Source organism: Salmo trutta, chromosome 12 (genome assembly GCF_901001165.1).
Source record: "Salmo trutta chromosome 12, fSalTru1.1, whole genome shotgun sequence".
Classification (NCBI taxonomy): Eukaryota; Metazoa; Chordata; class Actinopteri; order Salmoniformes; family Salmonidae; genus Salmo; species Salmo trutta.
The window spans coordinates 22,693,832-22,716,540 of NC_042968.1; the positions used below are offsets into that span (position 1 = coordinate 22,693,832).

Sequence of the window (22,709 nt, forward strand, 5' to 3'; positions counted from 1 at the left end):
TCTTGGTCGTCTCTCCCCCTCTCTCTACAGTATTTCACAGTCACTCAATTTGTACCTTTCCTATTTTATTTTGAAATTTAGCTTGTTGTAATGACTTAATAGAATGACCGTCCCCCAATTACACACAATAATTGTATTAATTTACATGATCATATTAGGCATCTTGGTTTTCATTACCATATGGTTTTACACTTGCCTTTTATCACCTCAAGACGATCTGTAGTTGTCATAGCAACAGGTGAGGATTGTTAACATTGACCACCCAGCTGTGTTTTTATTAATAAATATTTATTGATAACATTTGAAAGGACATTTTTACGTACAGGTACTAAGTCTAAGAAATGAATTGCCACTGCACATGTCATGTGATCATCCGACAGAACATTCTATTCCAAGAACAGAAACCGAAAGAAACCGAGGAGAAGATATTCCACCAAAAACCATGACCTCATGCACCGTTTCCAAATGAAATATGTATGTCAGTTCGACTGGTTGTTTTTAAGTACACTGTGCAATACAAACACACCCCATTAAAAACAGGTAGAGCAAGACTAATGTAAAAAACGCTTACTTCAAACTCAGGCTTAGACCAAACTGTTAAAACCTTCTGGTTGTTCTTGTCATCGATTTTCTTTTTGGAACTGAATAAAAAAGAAAACAACCATATTATGTGGTCACTCAACATGCAACTGAATCAATCCAACTCCCCATGCAAACGTCCTGTCCCAGAGACACAGAGCTGACAATGCTTGGTCTCTGATAACCATGAGATCGACCGCTAACGGTCGTGACGTATAACAGTATGTCGACCACTCAGCGGGACGGTGCTCCTACGGTTGGGCTGGGCCGCCTGGCTCTTCTCCTTGTGGTCGTATTCCAGGAGGGACCAGACGGTTAAGCTTACGGGCTTACGGAGACGGAGGAGTCTTCAGGGAATTACAAGACCCTGCCTGGCTCCCACCTGTGGTGCCTTGGTACTGTGGGAGAAAGAGAGACGAAAGAGAGATAAACCTCCAATAAAGATAGCTGTGTACATGTAGATTAGTAGTCCTAGAGACATCTGTAGAGGGGATGAAGATAACAGATCACTTCAGGTCAGAGTATTGACCAAATCTGGTACTTCGATAAACCAATTAAATTGTGAGTTCTGTTAGAAAGTGACGTTCACTGCACTGCAGTTAAAGCTTAATAGCAGCAATTGTGACCTAAAGACATTAATAAGAGCTCACTAATTCAGGACTCTCTCACTAATTGTAGGTGATAAGCAACAAGCTGTGCCAAACTAAAATATGTTTTGGAAATGATCTTTATTGCCTCTGAATCCTCCTTAAAGAGCTGCCAAACAGAACTACTCTGTAAAACACCCGTAGTGAGAACAAAGATTCTCTCAAACTCCCAGCACTCCAACATGAAAGCACTTGATTGACTCTCTTCTTTCGCTTGCAGAAATCTAGCCGCTCAGAATCGGTTAGTTAAGCAAGCAGAAAAACGTCTTCCTCTCTTTTCATCTCATCAAAGTCAGATGTATTTTCCAGTGAAAGGTTTAGTTCTTCTTGACAGTAATTGTTTTGTTTGCTGGCTTAAAAGCAAAAAGACAGAAGCCATTACAGTATGAGAGTGAGGGAGAGAGTGATGGGTTACAGAGCAAACAAACACACACAAACATAGTTGCGTTTGAAGTCCTTTTGCGTCCCGGGCGTGTTTTGAATATGCGATTTTTGGGGGGAGGGCCTTGTGAAGGCAGAACAACACTGATTCAAATGGCTGGTGAGGCAGACTGCTAAATAACAGATGTGCTTTCCTGGGGGCTCAAATTAGGATTTCAAAGCATAGTCACATAATGTAACTAACTAAGTAAGTAACCCTGAAGCAAACAGAATAGTCCGCTTAATTGTTCCTTTTCTCAAATCCTGCTCTGTCTGTCTCTCTACCTCTTTTCTTGCTCTCGTACTGTCTCTTTCACTTAATCTACAGCATCTCTCCCTATCTGTCTGTCTCACTCTCATTCTCTCCCTCGCTCTTTCTCTAGACCTTGGTGGTTCACTCAGCTGTGTTCTAAAAGGAAGACTGTCTCCTTTGATGCCAACACAATAAAGCCATTATGCAAGGCTGAGTGCACAGGTCACACACACTCTCCTTCAACTCCTCAACACTCCTCTCCACTCAATCTATCCACCATAATAATAGGTGTATTATTATATATTTCCAATTAATGTCAGCAATTGTATGTATACCGTTGTTCAGCTACCTTGTACATAGCAACATCTTATACAACGCAATGTAAACATGAAATGTAGAAAGGCCTTGATTCTTCTTCAGAAGAATCAGTATTCTTGCTGCCACGCTTCTTGCTGCCATCAAGGTACACCTACTCGCTGAAAGCCTTGGCTTTCTCAGCTGTGGTTGTTTTTAACAATGGAGTTTTTTTTGCGCTTGGAGAGGTAGAGAGGTTGAGAGCCTCTTAGGGTATTGATTATTGAGAAGAATGAGACCTTAGAAAAGAGGAGGATAATTTTGATGAATGAGTTTCTGTGGCAGGTAACGGCACTCTACCGTCTGAAGTCTGAAACCACCAGACATAGGTCAAACTAGTCAGCTCAAAGATGCCGGGTATTTGAGTCATATTGACAGTATGCAATACAAACCTATTTCAGCTGAGACAAACCTTGAAAATGTTGCACTTGGAAACAAGACATATGTGGACACACACACACAAACGAACACCGGATTTACCTCTATGAGCGGGTGCCAGTGGGCGATGGGTTTTCGCGGGTACGACAGCATTTCGCTCCAGTGGTCTCGGCCCAGGTGCTCTGCGTCGGTGCCCACTTTACACACCCCGATGACCTCATTATGGCCTACACTGGATAGGGAAACACACAGAGGCCTTCATTACTCCTGCCTTTGGACTGGAGGTGAAGGAGTACTGTCTCTATCTAAACTTAACGTTTATTTGGGTAGTAAGATAAACCTACAAGTTTATTCCTAACTTTAGATAGAACATTACAGTAACCCTGTGTGGATTTAAAAGTGAATCACATGACTCATTGAAAATGTGTGAATTCAGCGAAAAATAGGGCATCAACCAAAATGTATGATGGGATGTGAAATCTCAGGAAAGAACATTCATATTACGTCTGTATGAAAGGTGTGGCAGAACTAAATGATGTGACAGAATGAGAGTATCTTTTCAATAACGGTGTGACAGAACACTCATTCAAAGCTAGGTGATCATGTGAATATGTCTGCCTTCACAGTAATGATGATACATTTGCCATGGTAGAAAAACATAGCGGTACTAAAATGAGAATTGATAAGAGAAAGAATAGAAGGAAGATAAAGACGAGGAGATGTTGGACTGCTACCCACAAGAGAGGAGTCTCCGGGGTAATGTAACCTTCTCTAACTCACTCCCATCGGCATTGAAAGCTTTTTAACCTTCTATAGTCCTTGCATCAATTCTGAATCAGTATTGTCTTGACTGGAGGTATCTACACGCTCAAGGGGCTACAAGAAATATGAGAGACTGACAAGTAGCACAAGGGTATATACTGCATAAGAACCACAATTTAAAAACGACTGAGTCACTGAGTTAAAAGCTACTGAGTCACTGAGTTTAGCTTTTAGTTGAATTTATTATTTTGACCATTTTAAAAAACAAGCACACATAAAACTAGAAAAAGCTTTTCGGGCACATGAATAAAATCATTGAGGATAACACACAATAAAGTCTGGGACTTATTTCCATTGTGGTCCTCTTGAGACAAGATGGCTGGACAAGATCCAACAGAGTATGGCAGTGAAATAATAAAACAAAAACAGAGAAGAACATCTATCTCATCATTCCAGTTACAACATAGGGGTTATTCATATGGGCACAGAAGACTTCAAACATATTTTTACTTTATTTTTAAAGTTGCCCAGAGAGGAAGTTGTTTTTATGGGCAGAGGCAACTCATTCCATTCTGAGGCTCCAGTACATAAGAAAGTATCTTTCCCAGCATTACTCCTGAACCTGTATAAGCACACATCAGCAACACTTGATCTGGTGCTGTGATTGTGTGCATCCCTAACACGAGGAAAGTAATCACTTAGATATCTGGGTGCAGGACCATAAATACTCCTGTTAACCAAACCTAGTCTAATCTGGGACACCCTAGCCTCAACAGGCAGCCAGTTTAGTTCCTGAAAGCAGCTCCTGCCTATGTGAGTACGTGGACTCACCTGCAATACCACCCTGATCAGCTTATTCTGGGCTATCTGGAGCTTCCCCTTCATAAGTTTAGATAAGCCTCCAAACCAGGAACTACTAGCATAGTCAAAATGGCGTTTAATGAGGGCAATAGCTAGCACTTTCAAAAGCTACTGAGTCACTGAGTTAAAAGCTACTGAGTCACTGAGTTAAAAGCTACTGAGTCACTGAGTTAAAAGCTACTGAGTCACTGAGTTAAAAACTACTGGATCTCTGAGTTAAAGCCCATTTACTCACCGGTCGTAGTCCATGACGGCGATCAGAAGGCCGATCTGGTCAATGTTCTCTGGGGGGACATCAAAGACTATGGCTTCATTGTAGACAGGGTTCAGAGTGTTCCTCTTAGTTGAGGTCTTCCTCTTCTTTAATCTCCGACCGTCACACATTAGAGAGACCTTCACATACGGGTCTAGAGAGATAGATAGATAGAGACATAGAGAGTGACAGACTGAGACATTGAGACATTGAGACTGAGACATTGAGACTGAGACATTGAGACTGAGACATTGAGACTGAGACAGAGTCTGCTGTGCTATTTTTGTTGTACACATCATATGTTGATGTTAGGTAATATTAAATAGAAACACACAGTGTTATAGTAATGTTCTGAATAGAAATCCACAGTGAGATATGATGTATTTTTGTGGTAGTGTTGACTTCTACCTGATGCCCCAGTGATGTCCATGGCCTTAAGGTTCCTGGCCTTGATCATGGTGATGGTCAGTCTGCCGGCGGTGGGCAGGTAGCACAGAGAGAACATCAGGTCTCCCAGGTCCACATTATCCTGCAAGGTGGAAACACAATACAACACCACAATATCAACCACATTATCCTGCAGGGTGGAAACACAACACAACACCACAATATCAACCACTGTGTCCAGGGTGGAAACACAACACTATCAACCACTGTATCCTGCAGGGTGGAAGCACAACACCACAATATCAACCACTGTATCCTGCAGGGTGGAAGCACAACACCACAATATCAACCACTGTATCCTGCAGGGTGGAAACACAACATCACAATATCAACCACTGTATCCTGCAGTGTGGAAACACAACACCACAATATCAACCAATGTATCCTGCAGGGTGGAAGCACAACACCACAATATCAACCACTGTATCCTGCAGGGTGGAAGCACAACACCACAATATCAACCACTGTATCCTGCAGGGTGGAAACACAACACCACAATATCAACCACTAAATAAATCATCTCAAAATAATCAATATACGGTCAGGATCGGTGAAGGACAAGATCCTTATCGTTTTTACCCCAATATCATTAGAATACGGATGGAATAGAACGCTATCACAACAAGCTCTGACCATATCAAGCTCAAACCATTGCCTTGGGATTTTACAAGGACTTGAGCCAACATGTTGACCAAAAACCCCATCATGGTAACTCTCTAGTTGGTTTCGCTGAAGGGTAGGCAGAGCTTTTTCTTATGAGATTAACAATGCAAATTCCCTCACTGTCTTTATAACTAATATGTTGCTAATTTATAGGAGAACTCATCACTGACATGTCCTCATAAGCATCATCACTAACTAACTCACAGGTAACGGTGCTGTAGCGAAGGTGTCAGGCTAGATTTATCTGAAACCCTTCCCAGGTCTGGAAAACTCCCTCTCATATTTCCAATAATAAACATTGATGCTACACGAGAGAGAAGACTTCTGTTCGGCTGTAAAAAGCAACAGCTCAATTATCACCCTGTTCTGAAAATAACTCCGTAGAGGTAGTGAGATCTCCTCTGACAAACTGAGAATTCCACTATAACATTTTAATGGGATAACTTTCCATGCAAGATTTTAATTGATTAACCCAATGACAGGTTTCATAAAAATTTTACCAAATTTACACAAAATGTTTTGCTACTATAGTCCTACTAATGAATACGTCTAAGGCATATTGATGCGTATGCAGCAGCGCATTTTTTTTTTTACAGTTACTTTCTCCTTCCCAAACTAGATTAGCGAACACAAACAGAATGCCCTTCAGACTGGGGGGGGGGGGGGGGGGGGGTTTCTCCCAGAAAGCCCTGCGGTGTTCCGTGATGAGGTCCCTGCGTCCTGTGACATTTACACACCTCTCCCTAATCGTCTTCCTATCTGGCTGCTCAGGGGTGCAAGCAGGATGAGAAGGGTTAGATCCGTGTCCCAGCCATCCAGGGACCCCCCGAAGGGCCTTCGCCAGCAGGAAATGGCCTTTTAAGAGAACGGGGGGGTGGGGGTTGACAGTAGATGTAGGAGGCAACAGCGGGTGCAGCAGAAGGTGACGACTGTGCTCCTCTGAGTCTCTGGTCATCACGTTGCCTCACAGCCCCAAATCTCACTGGCTTTACACATCCCAGCTAAAGTACAGTCTCGTAGAGAGCATTTACTGCTAACGCCATGGTTTCAGGTAACACAATCTACTTACAGTAGCTACTACTCTGCCTAGGAGAAGCTAAATGAGTCCTACAGTTGTGCAGTCATACCTCTTTGTTTCAGTACAGCAAAATTACATATACAAGGATTCTTCTATGGTCATGGCCTCAGCACAGATGCGGAATACAGCTGCACTTCCGTTGAACTGTATAGGCCCTTCACACTAGAGACAAACAAGAAGTGTACTGGATCCTGTGTTGGTCAGAGACGTCTTCTTACTGTGTGCTCATAGCTCTAAATCTTTACAACATGACAATGCTGCTGCCTCCTTGGTGCTGCATCTTCCCTGAGCAGAGGAACACAAACCTGAAATAGCACCCAGTCAGTTATACAGGCAAGCTGTCTCTGTTTCATTTATAACAATGACTCTGCATTCACAATCAGTAGAAGCCTATGCTGTGCCGTGATTACGACAAATGGACAATATTGCAGCAGATAAGCAAACACCCCTCTATGACTAGCAGGGCTAGTCAATCAGTTATACTTCAACTGATATTGGTTTTGTGTATGCGTGTGTGTGTGTGTGTGTGTGTGTGTCTCTGTCTGTCTGTCTGTCTGTCTGTCTGTCTGTCTGTCTGTCTGTCTGTCTGTCTGTCTGTCTGTCTGTCTGTCTGTCTGTCTGTCTGTCTGTCTGTCTGTCTGTCTGTCTGTCTGTCTGTCTGTCTGTCTGTCTGTCTGTGCGCTGGACGGCAGGTAGCCTAGCGGTTAACAGCTTTCGGCCAGTAACCGGAAGGTCTCTGGTTCGAATCTCTGAGCCGACGAGGTCAAAAATCTGTCCCTTAACCCTAATTGCTCTTGTAAGTTGCTCTGGATAAGTGTCTACTCAATGACTAAAATGTAAAAATATGCGTGTGTATGCATTGGCAAACAACAGAAGGCCATACTTGGTTTAGATATCCCCCAAAGGATTGTAGAGAACCTGAAGGAGGGAATAAGGAAGAGAGAATGTGCTAAAGACTGAAATAGAGGATGGTGGGAGGAGCTATAGGAGGACGGGCTTATTGTATTTGTGTTCTCAAACTATAAGCAGAGGTCAGATGTAATCCCTGAATCTCCCTCCTACCCTCTTCCATCAGGAATCCCTCCCTCTGATTGGTTGTCAGGCAGACAGATACAGCACGCTACCCCACCTTATGCTGAGAGTTAATGGTGACCACTCATCTACAACAACACAAATAACAGGTCAAACCCACTGGCTCCAGGTCATCTATAAGTATATTCTAGGTAAAGCTCCGCCTTATCTCAGCTCACTGGTCACCTTAGCAACACCCACCTGTAGCACGCGCTCCAGCAGGTATATTACACTGGTCACCCCCAAAGCCAGCACTTCCTTTGGCCGCCTTTCCTTCCAGTTCTCTGCTGCCAATGACTGGAACGAATTGCAAAAATCACTGAAGCTGGAGACTCATATCTCCCTCTCTAACTTTAAGCACCAGCTGTCAGAGCAGCTCACAGATCTCTGTACTTGTACACAGCCAATCTGTAAATAGCCCACCCAACTTCATTCCCATATTGTTACTTATCCTCTTGCTCTTTTGCACCCCAGTATCTCAATTTTCTACTGGCACATCATCATCTGCACATTTGTCATTCCAGTGTTAATGCTAAATTGTAATTATTTTGCCTCTATGGCCTATTTATTACCTTACCTCCCTACTCTTCTACATTTTCACACACTGTACATAGATTTTTCTATTGTGTTATTGACTGTACATTTGTTTATGTGTAACTCTGTGTTGTTGTTTTGCCGCACTGCTTTGCTTTATCTTGGCCAGGTCGCAGTTGTAAATGAGAACTTGTTCTCAACTGGCCTACCTGGTTAAATAAAGGTGAAAAAATATATACTATATATATAAATTGAACAACGTCACTGCTCTCCTATTTCGGGAGCTGTGACTGTCGTCGACTTCGTCTATGTTTGGTGTGCAGTGGTATCGGAGTGCAGTAGTAACACGTACTCTGTCTACACATATTCAAAGTTAACACGCTGCTGGCAAACATAACAGCAGCTTACAACAGATCTGAAAGGCTGTGATAACACTGAACAATACAACTGTTTTGTCAGGTTTCTGCCTGTGTCTAGCTAACGATGAAAGGGATGAGGAGTTATTTTGTCATTCAAGGCAAGTTGTTATCTTACAATAACTGTTCCATTTCAGGAAAACTGATATGTTGTGAAAACTAAAACTCCATAATAATAACTTAACATTTCAGAGAAACTGCTACATTTCCAAAGTAATCGAGGCGTGTTGTTATCTTACAATAACTGTGAGATTTCAGAGCAACTGGAATGTTGTAAAGAAAAACATTCCATTCCCCATCATACTGAGCACTGATCAGTGGTCAGTGAGGATCCGCCTGTGTGATTCTGTCAGCTATGTGAGGAGATGTGGATCTGATTGCCTCAGGTTGTGAAAGAAGGGAGAGATGAATGATCTTGTCAGCTCTATGAAACACACTCCTCCCTCTTTCTCAGTAACACTTCAGCGGGGTTGTTTCATACTGTCTCACCCTTCATCTCACTCTGTTTTTGTTCTTTCTCTTTTCCCCTTGAGTAGTGGTTCAGAGAGAGGGAAGATATTGGGTGGACACAGAGTGTTATAGACACCAGAGAGTAGTCCTGTCAGGTTTCTTTGTTTCTTCTGATCTGTGCTAATATAAGTGTGCTCTGACCTTTTTCACTGGGTCCCGACTCTGACTGGCTACATGATAGCTTTGGAGGTAATGCGTTACTTATAACTGGAGGGTCTCTGGTTCAAGCCCCCTCATCATCCAGAACAGTTTTACCTTCAAGACCCTAACACCCTCCTCCGATATGCATGTGTATTCATGTCACAGTACACAGTGAGCGAATAACATGTACATAATATACTGTAGCTACACTCTGTATGAGCAGGTTGTCATTTGCAGTAAATTGTTGTGTTTGGGGCCATATATTGGCTTATGAAAGTCATTACACTGGGCTGGGTCTGTGAACTGTTCTGACAGAGCATCTTAGACAGATCTCGTGTGGTTTGGTTTGGGTTTTGAACTGTTCCAGAGAACTTCATGTGGCCTCAGGCTAAGGAATGCTAACCACAGGCAGCTCAACACAAACAAGACTATTGCAATCCAATTGTAATATCAATGTGAAAATAAAATATAAAGAGCAAAAACTATAAATGTATAACTTACAGGCTATAATTAGGCCCAGAGTATTTCCTGGTCAGGTTACATGGTCAGGAAAACTCCTGGTCTTAGTCATGAGGGATGTATGATTTATTGGTCTTGGTTAGGGCTGTTTTCTGTTGTTGCTGGGGCATCAGACTTAATGGGAAGCCTGGTCCAGTCCTAGACAGGCTCTAGTGATTAAGCCATCACCATCTCTGTGTCAACCTGTCAAAGCTGCCTCCCTCTCACTAACAGCCGAGATTTAGGTCACTCCCCTCTGAAATGAAGCTCTCCATCCTGCTATGTGTATACAAACATAAACATCCACAGAAGCACATTTCATATGCATGCACACACACACACACACACACACACGCGCGCGCGCGCGCACACGCACGCACGTCCAAATACCACTACTCTCAAACTTGTGCCTGCGGTCAAATGAAATACCATGGGCTTGAGACTGATATTTTTGTCCTTCCCAAATATAGATACACTCAGAGCTAATGACCCATGTTACCAGACAACCCCGCACTGGCACATTATTTAGGTCATCTTCCTAAATAATGGCTGGATCTAAGAGTGTATTCATATTATTATTTAGTCTAACATTAGCATGCAGATTATATTAGAGCTCATCAGAGATGGTGGGTACAGCGGTATCTCACTGTCATCACCCAGAGAGAGAGAGAACCGATTGCCTGATTACCAGACAGGTGAGGTGGAGGCAGAGGAGGCAGAGCTGAGGGGAGGAAGGAGGTGAGAGAGAGGGGGTAGAGGAGGTGAGGGGATGGAGGTAGGGTTCAGTTGTGTCACAGAGCATCCAATTAAACCCCACTGAGACAGTCGGACACACACGCACGTGGTCAATATGTTAGACAACCAATTATGTGAGACTAAAAGATGGCAGAGGAGGGAAGAGGAGAGTAGAGCAGTGAAGACAAAGCAGAGGAGGAGAGGGGAGAGGAGAATAGAGCAGTGAAGAGAGAGAGAGCAGAGGAGGAGAGGGGAGAGGAAAGTAAAGCAGTGAAGAGAGCGCAGAGGAGGAGAGGAAAGTAGAGCAGTGAAAAGAGAGAGGAGGAGAGGGGAGAAGAAAGTAGAGCAGTGAAAAGAGAGAGGAGGAGAGGGGAGAAGAAAGTAGAGCAGTGAAGAGAGAGAGAGAGGAGGAGAGGGGAGAGGAGAGCAGTGAAGGGAGAGAACAGAGTAGGAGAGGGGAGAGGAGAGGATGGCTGATGTTAACAAGGCAGCAGAGGGCCTGGATTCAGATAATTACCACTGAGTACACTCTGAAGCCCAACCTTTACATCCAAAAATCCAAGGGCCCTATTTGAATGTAGCCCAGCACTAACACAGGATTCTACCAATCAGCAGGGCATTGGTTGAATCAGCGCTGGAAAAAAGTCTGCTCACCCTATATGTAGCTTCGCAGGAGTAGGGCTGGCCAGCCCTGACTTACACTATGCAACTAGCCACATTGGCTGGAACAAAAGTCTACAGCCAGGGCCAGAGTAGGATTGACCACCTCTGGTCTAAGTGCCTTTGAGTTCCATTGATATGGATTGAAGGGAAGGACAGGTCATTAGCTATCCCTATTATTCTCCAGGCAACAGGGCACAGGGCTCTAACACAGTCATCCTGAAGAAAAAATGAGTCACCTAGAGTCAGGTCACCTGGGTTCCAAACTCATGAAAGTCAAAATGGTTGCTGTTCAGACAAACTACAAAGACTTGTATCACTATTAAAGGTACAGAATCACCTGAATCCCAACACAGAGGACAGAATAACCAGCTCATGAATTATTCATAACTCAACATTTGCATGCTGTCCTTGCTCTGTGACTGTATCGCAAACCTGTGTGTACAGGAATGCTCTGAGTGGGTGTTAAATCATCTGTGACAAATGTTATCATATATCAATGTGTGTGAGGGTGTTCTCGTCATCAGCTACGCCTCATTGATTCAGCACTGACCTCCCTGGAATAATATGAATCGTATTTTATAATCAATGATAAATGCCAGTTCCATATGAAATGAAAAACACAGACAGGATCAATGGACACAGGATCAATGGACACTGGGAAAGGCGCTTGTCAATCAATGCAATCACTGAAGACAGGGCCTACCTGTGATTGTCCACAACATCTTACACAGCTTTGAAAAGGATTGCTGTGAGGAGATGATTAAACATCTCTATTCTAAGAAGGCACTATGGGGAGAAGAGGTTGGAGGCTGTCATTTAAAAAAGAATGCCCCCTTCCTGCTGTTGCAGGAAGGGGGCATTGCCTAGGCAACCAAATACTTGTTTGCTGCAACACCTTGCTTGTTTCAGCAAGGAGCAACAATATTTCTTCACGTTGTAGAGTCCGTTACAGCAGAAATTGACTCGACCGCACAAACGCCCGGCCATCCTGTCCCATAAAACAATTCTTAAACTGTTATGACAGTTATTTTCTTTTCATGACGGTCATCATCCGTAACTGTCAGTTACAAGGTTATACAGTAATTGTAATTGTGCCAGACCTAAGAGTGACAGACACACAGTACCATTCAAAGGTTTGGATACACCAACTCATTCCAGGGTTTTTCTATATTTTTACACTTTTCTACATTGTAGAATAATAGTGAAGACATAAAAATTATGAAATAACACATATGGCATCACGTAGTAACCAAAAAAGTGTTAAACCAATCAAAATATATTTTAGATTTGAGATTCTTCAAAGTAGCCACCCTTTGACTTAATGACAGCTTTGCACACTCTTGGCATTCTCTCAACCAGCTTAACCTGGAATGCATTTCCAACAGTCTTGAAGGAGTTCCCACATATGCTTAGCACTTGTTGACTACTTTTAATGGAAGTGTATTTATACACTCACACACACACACACACACACACACACACACACACACACACACACACACACACACACACACACACAGAATTTTACATCACACAAACACACACAGTGCTGTCAGTTGTCTAATTTGTGTGGCACTGTGATGAGCACTCATTCCTGATGACCTCAGGCATCATCACCATGGTCCCATTTAGCTCTGCTGACTGAAGTTAGGACCTGGTGGAAAGGAGCTGAGATGGGGTGAATTGGGAAGATTAGTGCTTAATGCTAATGCTAATGGAAATGCCTCTGTGTCCTTCACCAGGGTCCACTTGATGGAACAATGCAGAGATTATGAGTTATCTTCCTGAAGGAGACAATGTTTCACTACTAAGAGATGAGATAGATAGAGCCCTAGGGGTGCTGGAGCACCTGCCCATTTTGGTGGTGTTTTTTGAACAAATGACTTTTTATTTTTTGTCTCTTCTCCCGTGTGGCGCACCGGTCTAAGGCACTGAATCTCAGTGCTAGAGGCTTCACTACAGACCCTGGTTTGATTCCTGGCTGTATCACAACTGGCCGTGATTTGGAGTCCCATAGGGCAGCGCAGAATTGGCCCAGCGTCGCCCGGGTTAGGGTTTGGCAGTCATTGTAAATAAGAATTTGTTCTTAACTGACTTTCCTAGTTAAATGAAGGTTAAATAAAAAATACAATTGTAACTGTAAATATAATGAATTGCCTATCCAAATTAGATTATTTCTCATAAACTTATGAATCTTGAAAAAGGTCCCCTCCCCCACATTTCTGCCACTGTGAGTGTGGCAGTTCATTGCTGTACATTTTTTGTTTTTTGTTGGGGGTGGGGTGCCCTTTTTTCACTTTGAACACCTGCCCCACCAAAGGTCTGTTCTGTGCAGGGCCCTGGATACCAGGAACATATTCTCCATCATTACCTTGCACATTTGTCACAACTTCCACCGAAGTTGGCTCCTCTCCCTGTTTGGGCGATGCTCGGCGGTCGTCGTCACCGGCCTACTAGCTGCCACTGATCCATTTTTCCTTTTCGTTTGTGTCTGTCTGTTTTGTTTAAACCTGTGTCCTATTAGTTAATTTCGGGGAGTTTATTAACCTCCGCTGCCTGCTATTCTTTGGGAGGTGAGAGCATGAACGCCCTCCTCTCCTGCCTGTCAGGCAAAGCTCTGGAGTGGGCCAACGCGGTCTGGGATGGAGTTCACCCGCCGCTTCCGGGCCATGTTCGACCATCCACCTGAGGGTCGAGCGGCGGGTGAACGTCTGCTCCATTTACGGCAGGAGACGAGGAGTGCACAGGACTTCACTCTGGAGTTCAGGACCTTGGCCTTCAGGACCTTGGTCTTCAGGACCTTGGCGCGGGGTGGAACGACAGGGAGGGAGCAGGGAGCTAGTCCGCAGGGAGCTAGCATGCAGAGATGCCACCCTCACCCTGGACCAGCTAGTGGACATGTCCATAAGGTTGGACAACTTGCTGGCTATGCGCGGGGGTCCGGATCGGGTCATGTTGGTTCCACCCCCCAGCACCTTCGCTGCAACACCCATGGAGTTAGGGGCCAGCAAGGGGAGTTAGGGGAATTTTATGGACAGCGGTTTTGCGCATAGGTTAGGGATTCCCCTGGTTCAGATGGACAAACCCTTCTCCGTGCACTCCCTAGATAGTCGACCATTAGGGTCACGGGTGGTCAGGGAGGCCACGGCGCCACTGGAAATGGTTACGCAAGGGGGTTATGAGGAGAGAATTAGTCTCTTCCTCATTGATTCTCCTGCGTTTCCGGTGGTGCTGGGGATTCCCTGGTTGGCCTTTCACAACCCCACTATTTCGTGGCAACAGAGGGCTCTAAAGGGGTGGTCAAAGGAGTGCTCAGGTTGGTGTGTGGGAGTTTCCATCGGTGCAATGACGGTGGAGAGTCCAGACCAAATCTCCACCGTGCGCATTCCCCCCAAATATGCCGATTTGGCAATTGCTTTCTGTAAAAAGATGGCGGCTCAATTACCAGGGGATTGTGCGATAAACCTCCTGGTAAACGCCGCACTTCCCCCGAGTCACGAGTATCCCCTGTCACAAGAGGAAACGGTGGCTATGGAAACATATGTCTGAATCTCTGAGGCAGGGGTACATTCGGCCCTCCACGTCACCCGCCTACTCGAGTTTCTTGTTTGTGAAGAAGGAGGGAGGTCTGCGTCCGTGCATTGACTATGGAGGTATAAATTCCATTACGGTGGGGTACAGTTACCCGCTACCTCTCATCGCCATTGTGATTGAGTCATTTCACGGAGCACGCTTCTTCATAAAACTGGATCTCAGGAGCATGTATAACTTGGTGCGTATCTGGGAGGGAGATGAGTGGAAGACAGCGTTTAGTACCACATCCGGCCATTATGAGTACCTCGTCATGCCGTATGGGTTGAAGAATGCTCCAGCCGTCTTCCAATCTTTTGTAGACGAGATTCTCAGGGACCTGCATGGGCAGGGTGTGGTGGCTTATATCGATGACATTCTGATATATTCCGCCAAACGCGCCGCGCATGTGTCTCTGGTGCGCAGGGTACTTGGGCGACTATTGGACCATGACCTGTACGTGAAGGCTGAGAAATGCGTGTTCTCCCAACAGGCCGTCTCCTTCCTGGGGTATCGCATTTCCACATCAGGGTTGGTGATGGAGTGTGACCGCATTGCTGCCGTTCGTAATTGGCCGACTGCTACCACGGTAAAGGAGGTGCAGCGGTTTTTAGGGTTTGCCAATTTCTACCGGAGGTTTATCCGGGGTTTTGGGCAGGTGGCTGCTCCCATTATCTCACTGCTGAAGGGGGGACCGGTGCGTCTGCGGTGGTCGGCTGAGGCGGACAGAGCGTTTTGTCGCTTGAAGACTCTGTTTACCGAGGCTCCCGTGTTGGCGCATCCGGATCCCTCTTTAGCATTCATGGTGGAGGTGGACGCATCCAAGGCTGGGATTGGAGCCGTGCTCTCACAGCGCTCGGGCACGCCACCGAAGCTCCGCCCCTGCGCTTTCTTTTCGAGGAAGCTCAGATCAGCGGAGCGTAACTATGACGTGGGGGACCGGGAGTTGCTGATTGTCATAAAAGCTCTGAAGGTGTGGAGACATTGGCTTGAGGGGGCTCAACACCCTTTCCTCATCTGGACTGACCACCGTAATCTGGAGTACATCCGGGCGGCGAGGAGACTGAACCCTCGCCAGACAAGGTGGGCTATGTTTTTTACCCGATTCAGATTTACGATCTCATATAGACCAGGTTCCCAGAAAGCTAAGGCAGATGCACTGTCCCGTCTGTATGATACAGAGGAGCGGTTCATCGATCCCACCCCCATACTTCTGGCCTCGTGTCTGGTGGCACCGGTGGTGTGGGAGGTGGATGCAGACATCGAGCGGGCATCTCGGTCAGAGCCTAGCCCACCTCAGTGTCCAGCTGGACGGAAGTACGTCCCACTTGGTGTTCGCGACAGGTTGGGTGGGCTCACACGTTACCCTCCTCTGGTCATCCGGGTATTGATAGGATGGTGCGATGCCTTAAGGGGAAGTGCTGGTGGGCCACTTTAGCTAAGGACGTGAGGGTTTATGTCTCCTCCTGTTCGGTGTGCGCTCAGTGCAAGGCTCCTAGGCACCTGCCCAGAGGGAAGTTACAACCCCTCCCCGTTCCACAGCAGCCTTGGTCCCACCTGTCAGTGGACTTCCTGACCAATCTTCCTCCGTCCCAGGGCAACACCATGATCTTGGTTGTTGTGGATCGGTTTTCTAAGTCCTGTCATCTCCTCCCTTTGCCCGATCTCCTTACGGCCCTACAGACTGCAGAGGCCCTGATTACACACGGAATCCGGCACTACGGGGTGCCTGAGGACATAGTTTCTGATCGGGGTCCCCAGTTCACGTCCCGGGTTTGGAAGGCGTTTATGGAGCATCTGGGTGTCTTGGTCAGCCTGACCTCGGGTTTTCACCCCGAGAGTAATGGGCAGGTGGAGAGAGTAAACCAGGATGTGGGTAGGTTTCTGCGGTCATGTTGCCAGGACCGGCCAGGGGAGTGGGCGAGGTACGTTCCATGGGCAGAGATGGCCCAGAACTCACTCCGCCACTCCTCAACTAACCTTTCACCCTTTTAGTGTGTGTTGGGGTATCAGCCGGTCCTGGTACCGTGGCATCAGAGCCAGACCGAGGCTCCGGTGGTGGAGGAATGGGTGATGCGCTCAAGGGAGACCTGGGAGGCTGTCCATGGGCACCTGAAACGGGCCGAAGGGCGGCAGAAGGTGAGCGCTGACCGCCACCGCAGTGAGGCCCCGGTGTTCGCACCAGGGGACCGGGTCTGACTCTCGACCCGAAATCTGCCCCTCTGCCTACCCTGCCAGAAGCTGGGTCCGCGATCTGTGGGGCCATTTAAAGTCCTGAGGAGAATAAACGAGGTGTGTTTTTGGTTACAGCTCCCCCCTTATTACCGTATTAACTCCTCGTTTCATGTGTCTCTCCTCAGGCCGGTGGTAGCTGGTCCGCTTCAAGAAGCTGAGGTACGGGAGGTCCCTTCACCCCCCCTGGACATTGAGGGGGCCCCGGCGTATGCAGTGTGATCCATACTGGATTCCAGGCGTTGGGTGAGGGGCCTGCAGTACCTCATGCATTGGAAGGGGTACGGTCTGGAGAAGAGATGCTGGGTGACGGTGGAGGATGTCTTGGACCCATCTCTGTTGAGTGAGTTTCACCGCCTCCATCCGGATCGCCCTGCGCCTCGTCCTCTGGGTCGTTTTCGAGGCCGGTGTCGGCGCGCTGCGGGAGCCGCGCGTCAGAAGGGGTACTGGCACGACTTCCACCGAAGGTGGCTCCTCTCCCTGTTTGGGCGGTGCTCGGCGGTCGTCGTCGCCGGCCTACTAGCTGCCACCGATCCTTTTCCTTTTAGTTTGTGTCTGTCTGTTTTGTTTACACCTGTGTCCTATTAGTTAATTTCGGTGGGTTTATTAACCTCCGCTGCCTGCTAGTCTTTGTGGGGGATTATTTGCTGTGTTGCTCTGCTAGGGGTGCGTGTTTGCGCCACAGGGTTTTTTTCCCTCACGGTCGTGTTGTAACGTTTGTAGTGTATTTAGGAGTAGAGGTTTCTCCTCCGTGTGTAACGTTTATTTCCCTGTGTGTGGCAACTTTGTTGGGTGTGTTTCCCCACCTGTAGTTGTCGTGTTTTGGGACGTTCAATAAACGATTGTGCTACTGGAAATTCCTTGCTCTCCTGCGCCTGACTCCTGCACCTACCTCTTCTTAGGAGGCACCTAACAACATTACCATAGATAGTCTACTATATGTGACTGGCAACACGATCCTAGGCTTATTGTTATTTTTGACAAAAACGTTTATTGTATACAGTTTATAACAGTGCAGACTTGGAGCTTCAAAATGGTGTATCACACACCGCAATTGGAGAAAGTAATGGGAAAGTAATGCTGCTACGAAAGTTTATCTACTTGTTTACCCACTTTTGAGAAAAAGCACTTCAAAGTTTTTGATGTGATTTTAACATTTGCTAGTGAGCTCTTCTTTGTTTATGGGTATTCAGCATCATTCACACCCTCGCCTTAGCCTCACCCATCTCTTTAAGAATTCAAATGTCACACCTGGGAGTCAGCATGGCATTGTCCTCCAGAAAGTACTCCCTCACAACTTTCTGCCACTGAGCTTTCTCGATACCACCAGTTAAATTCAGGGCAGCAATGTTGTTGCGAGCTTTAGCAACACTTTTGCAGTTGTCCAAAGCTATATTGTTCCAAAAATCTGTGGTAGAATGATTATCTATTTACTGACCAGGGTAACCCCCATTCTTTTTTACACAGAAGCCTGTGACGTGACTCATCTCTCGACATTTCCAGCCCCTCCACTATCTCAGCCAATCATGGCTAGCCTGGAAGAATCCTGTATTTCTCCCTACATGCCATTTTTTTCAAACGGCTCTCTTTTAAGTAGGAACTAGAGTCAAATGCCTAGGATCCTGTAACCAGTCACATACAGTATGTGCTGGCAAAATCTGAGAAGAAACATAATGAAGGGTAGGCTAACTGAAATTATACTCAATTAAAAAACATGCTATGTACCATATGGGTTAATGACGCCTATTTTCCTTTGTGGGATTTCAAGACTACTGTAGGTACTGACATATCTACCCAACAATTTGAACCTCATATTGCCCCAGACCTGTCAGAATAATACAACAGAGTCTCTCATTATGCTCAGTGTCATGACAATGATCTGATACTATGCTCCCGGTTGAAGAAACGTCCTTCTCACCAGCACCAGAACTACAGTAAGACAGAACAAAGTCATCATAAGTAAAATCCTCTTTGAAAAAGTGGACATCCATTCACTCCACGCACCAGCTAACTCCTCTAATTTCTCCCCAACTGTCAGCTCAGTAAGCTGGCTAGCAGTCATTTCTGTTTTCTCCACGTTAAGACACTCTTTCTTGGGTAGGTCTTCACTGTCAGATGTCTCCTGCCGACATCTTTCTCCAACAAATGAAACACATTGGGCTCTATTACACAATGGTAAATCTAAGTGCATTCGGTTGCGCTATAGGTTCAGCGGTGTGTTCAAAATATTTTTGCTGTGATCACTATCACAATTATCGGCGCACTTGCTGGCGTTGGTGTGAAAGGGCTGTGTTTTGATGAATAAACAAGTTATGGGTCTGTCGTAACTTGGCCACTCACTGGCCAATCAGAACATGCTCGCTGGTGAAATGTGGGGTTGCTTCAAGTTGTGTAATAACTGTATTTTAGGAATTGCCTTGGAATCAACTCCAATTCCAATGTTAGTCCATTATAGCTTGGCTTACAGAAACAAAACAAGAAAATGTAGACCTATCTTTTCTAAACAAGTTAACTTGAACCCATTTACAGTCCACATTGTTCTAAGTAATTGATTGGCTTCAAAAGCATTCACAATGATATAGGGACTAGGTTTACTGTAAATTGCATTATGGCTGAGCAGGGACATGCCAAATGTTGTCAATAAGCAAGATTAAATGAATTTTTGACAAGGCCTAAAAATAGAACACATAATTATAATCAAATTCTAAACAAATGAAATAACAACTTGTTTTAAATGTCACACTTACAGGCACCATCATTTCTCCCCATGGCCATATAATATTAAAACAACGCAGACTATGGAGGGTTTTACGGAACATCGTAACTTTTCACAGTAGCTGGACAAAGATCCAATATAAAGAGAAAGGGAGAATGTCTATTCACTGTTAGGCTGATTTGGGAGCAGTATTTGTTTTATGAACATAATCGGAACCATGTTACAGATCAGGTCCCATTCACACATCTCCAGAAGTTGCATTGCAGGCACGCCACGGACACTGTAACCATTAAACCACGCAGATGAATCATTCTAATAAGATTGGTTGTAATAAAATGAAACAAAAAAACAGCAATCAGTTTTTTTAAACAACAACAATAAATAAATAAATAAATAAGAAAGACACACATTGCAGTTGAACCAGCCTTATAGTAGGCTTGGGTTTTGAACATATAAAACGGAAAACAAGCAATTGTTTCAGGTACAGCTTCTAAATACAAGGTTCACCGGTATTCACCAAGGTTCTCATCTCTCTATTCATGATGGGCATTGACACAGCCTACATCATGATTTTTTGTTTTTAAACACGTCCAAACGGGACCTGCATGGCTAACATAATGTGAGCTTGCCTACAATGCATAGATAAAAAGGAAATGTAGCTCACTGTTTCACTCCTCTCAAACTTAGTATTTTAATAAAGCTATGGTAATGAAGATTTATTTCCAAGCGGTCTCAGGAGCCAAACCCTTTATCGAGTCTTGACTACTTCGCAATTGCATTGGGCAGGACTTCAAAAAGCCTTGTTTGAGATGAGGTGGGGCTATGTTTGGTTTCTAACCAAATAAAATGAAACATACATATATATATATATATATATATATATATATATATATATATATATATAAATGTTTTTTCTGTTTCTAAATACGAAGTTTATGCAGGCACCAAAAGCACATTAGGTTACTCTTGTCTGTCACGGCTGGATAGGCTGCGTTTCTGCTGTCAACATTAATGCCATAACCAACTGCGTTAATGCTAAAACCAACGTTTGGTTGGTCTTACATATCCCAAACAGTGCTGCCTGAAATGAGCACTTTGTATCATGTTTTTAAGGACACACCTAAAATATTTCCACTCCTCCCATCGGAGCACAAATGAGCTGGTATAAGACAGGTAAATTGCCGAACCCAGCGTTAGGGCTGGAAAATGCCAGTGCTCCAGTTTTTACATGACAAAATTGCAAACTAACGCAGGTTTGACACTAGCGCCGCATTAACACCAGCCAAAAATAAAGCTTATTGTCTCTATTGCAGATGAAGCGACTCACTGACAGCTTACTGTGGCTCATCTTGAAAAAATGTATATGAGGCATTCAACCAGAGGACAGTACTGTAAAAATGACTAATCCGAAATTAATATCCTGCTATAGTTATAATTTACCATTTATCTTAGTAAATCTAACAGGGTTTAAGCAGAACAAACATTCCCCTAAAAGCCGGAAACAGGAAGTGATCAAACAGGATGTGTTGACTGACCGTGGCGACATACTGGATGTCCCGGCAAAGCTTTGTCTCTGCAGGGAAGTCCACCAGATCCAGGAAGTTGTCCACCACCACCTGGCCGATGATATCGTGGCGCGAGAAGCGATCAAAGTCATAGACACTGAAGTGCAGCTTGCGCGTCGGCAGCTCAGCGTACTCCACGGGGAACAGGAATACTTCATCGAACACGGGGTTGAGTGTCTTGCGGTGAACCTTGGTCTGGTGCTTGGTCTGCCGGTCCGGTAGTAGGTAGATCTTGACGTAGGGGTCCGAGGTGCCCAATAAGTCCTTGGCGGGGAGATCCTGCGCCTTGTGGATCTTGACGATGAGTTGCTCCAGGTCACAGTCGAACTTGAGAATGAAGTGTAGGCGTCCACAGCCTCCGCCCCGTCGGCCCCCCTCTTCCCCTTCCAGGGAGCGCTGCTTGTAAAGCTCTGGTTTGAGACGGCCCAGACCCAAGCCCATCCCAGTCAGGGAGTCCTGTCTCTGGAACTGGGCCACGCTAAAGTCTGGGTTGGAACTGTTTACGGATAATCTACGAATAGAGTTAGACCTGTGTAGAGGACAGACAGAAAGAGACACATTACCATTGTCAGCATAGGTGAGAGGAGACACACAGAGAGACAGAAAATGTGTATTTGATACAACAACAGAGTACCTGAATAAAATAGATGAATGATTTCTGTAAATATGAACATTACGGCTCAAGCAACAATCGACAAAAATAACAAATTCACTCTACTCGGTTTTTCAAGAGGGATGAGTTGTGGGTAAGTGTTACGTGCTGAGCAGTGGATAGACTTTCCTTCAAACACAAACAAATTACTAACAGCTAAAGTGAAACTCATTGATACAGAGAGTGTCTGGGGTTAGAATTACTCACAGAACATTGTTTTCTGTAGAGGACGTGACTCCACAAAACTCAGTGGGATAGCTGCCTTACAGCTGCTGGGTTGCTATGTCTGAGCATCTGTTCAGTGTTCTAAACCTGGTTAATGCTAGAACTTCCCAACTGCCTCTTTTGTGTCACACAGGGCTTTAACTTCTTCGGGATAGGGGGCAGTATTCGGAGGTTTGGATGACTGAGGTGCCCAAAGTAAACTGCCTGTTACTCAGGCCCAGAAGCTAGGATATGCATATAGTTGGTAATATTGGATGGAAAACACTCTAAAGTTTCCAAAACTGTTACAATAATGTCTGTGAGTATAACAGAACTGATATGGCAGGCAAAAACCCGAGGAGAATCCATACGGATTCTTTTGTTTTTGAGCTCACCACTCATTGAAATAGCTGTCTATGGGAATATCAATGGAATACCTCCCAGATTGCAGTTCCGGAGTGAGTCATGGTTTCTACCTAAGTGTGGATTAAGTTTACAATGTTCTGA

The 22,709-nt window shown here is 45.2% G+C and overlaps 1 protein-coding gene across 1 annotated transcript in view; it reads right to left on the reverse strand.

The window, feature by feature from the left end:
- Positions 1 to 271: 271 nt before the first annotated feature.
- The window catches only part of LOC115203186 (synaptotagmin-9-like), a 39,634-nt gene continuing 17,196 nt past the window's right edge, over positions 272 to 22,709 (reverse strand). Inside the window, exons 3-7 of the mRNA XM_029767626.1 lie at positions 21,317 to 21,875; positions 4,916 to 5,036; positions 4,490 to 4,661; positions 2,734 to 2,863; positions 272 to 977 (exon numbers count right to left, since the gene is read on the reverse strand). Coding sequence (XP_029623486.1) covers positions 909 to 977; positions 2,734 to 2,863; positions 4,490 to 4,661; positions 4,916 to 5,036; positions 21,317 to 21,875 — 1,051 coding nt within the window. The 3' untranslated portion in view covers positions 272 to 908. The remainder of the gene's footprint in view (positions 978 to 2,733; positions 2,864 to 4,489; positions 4,662 to 4,915; positions 5,037 to 21,316; positions 21,876 to 22,709) is intronic.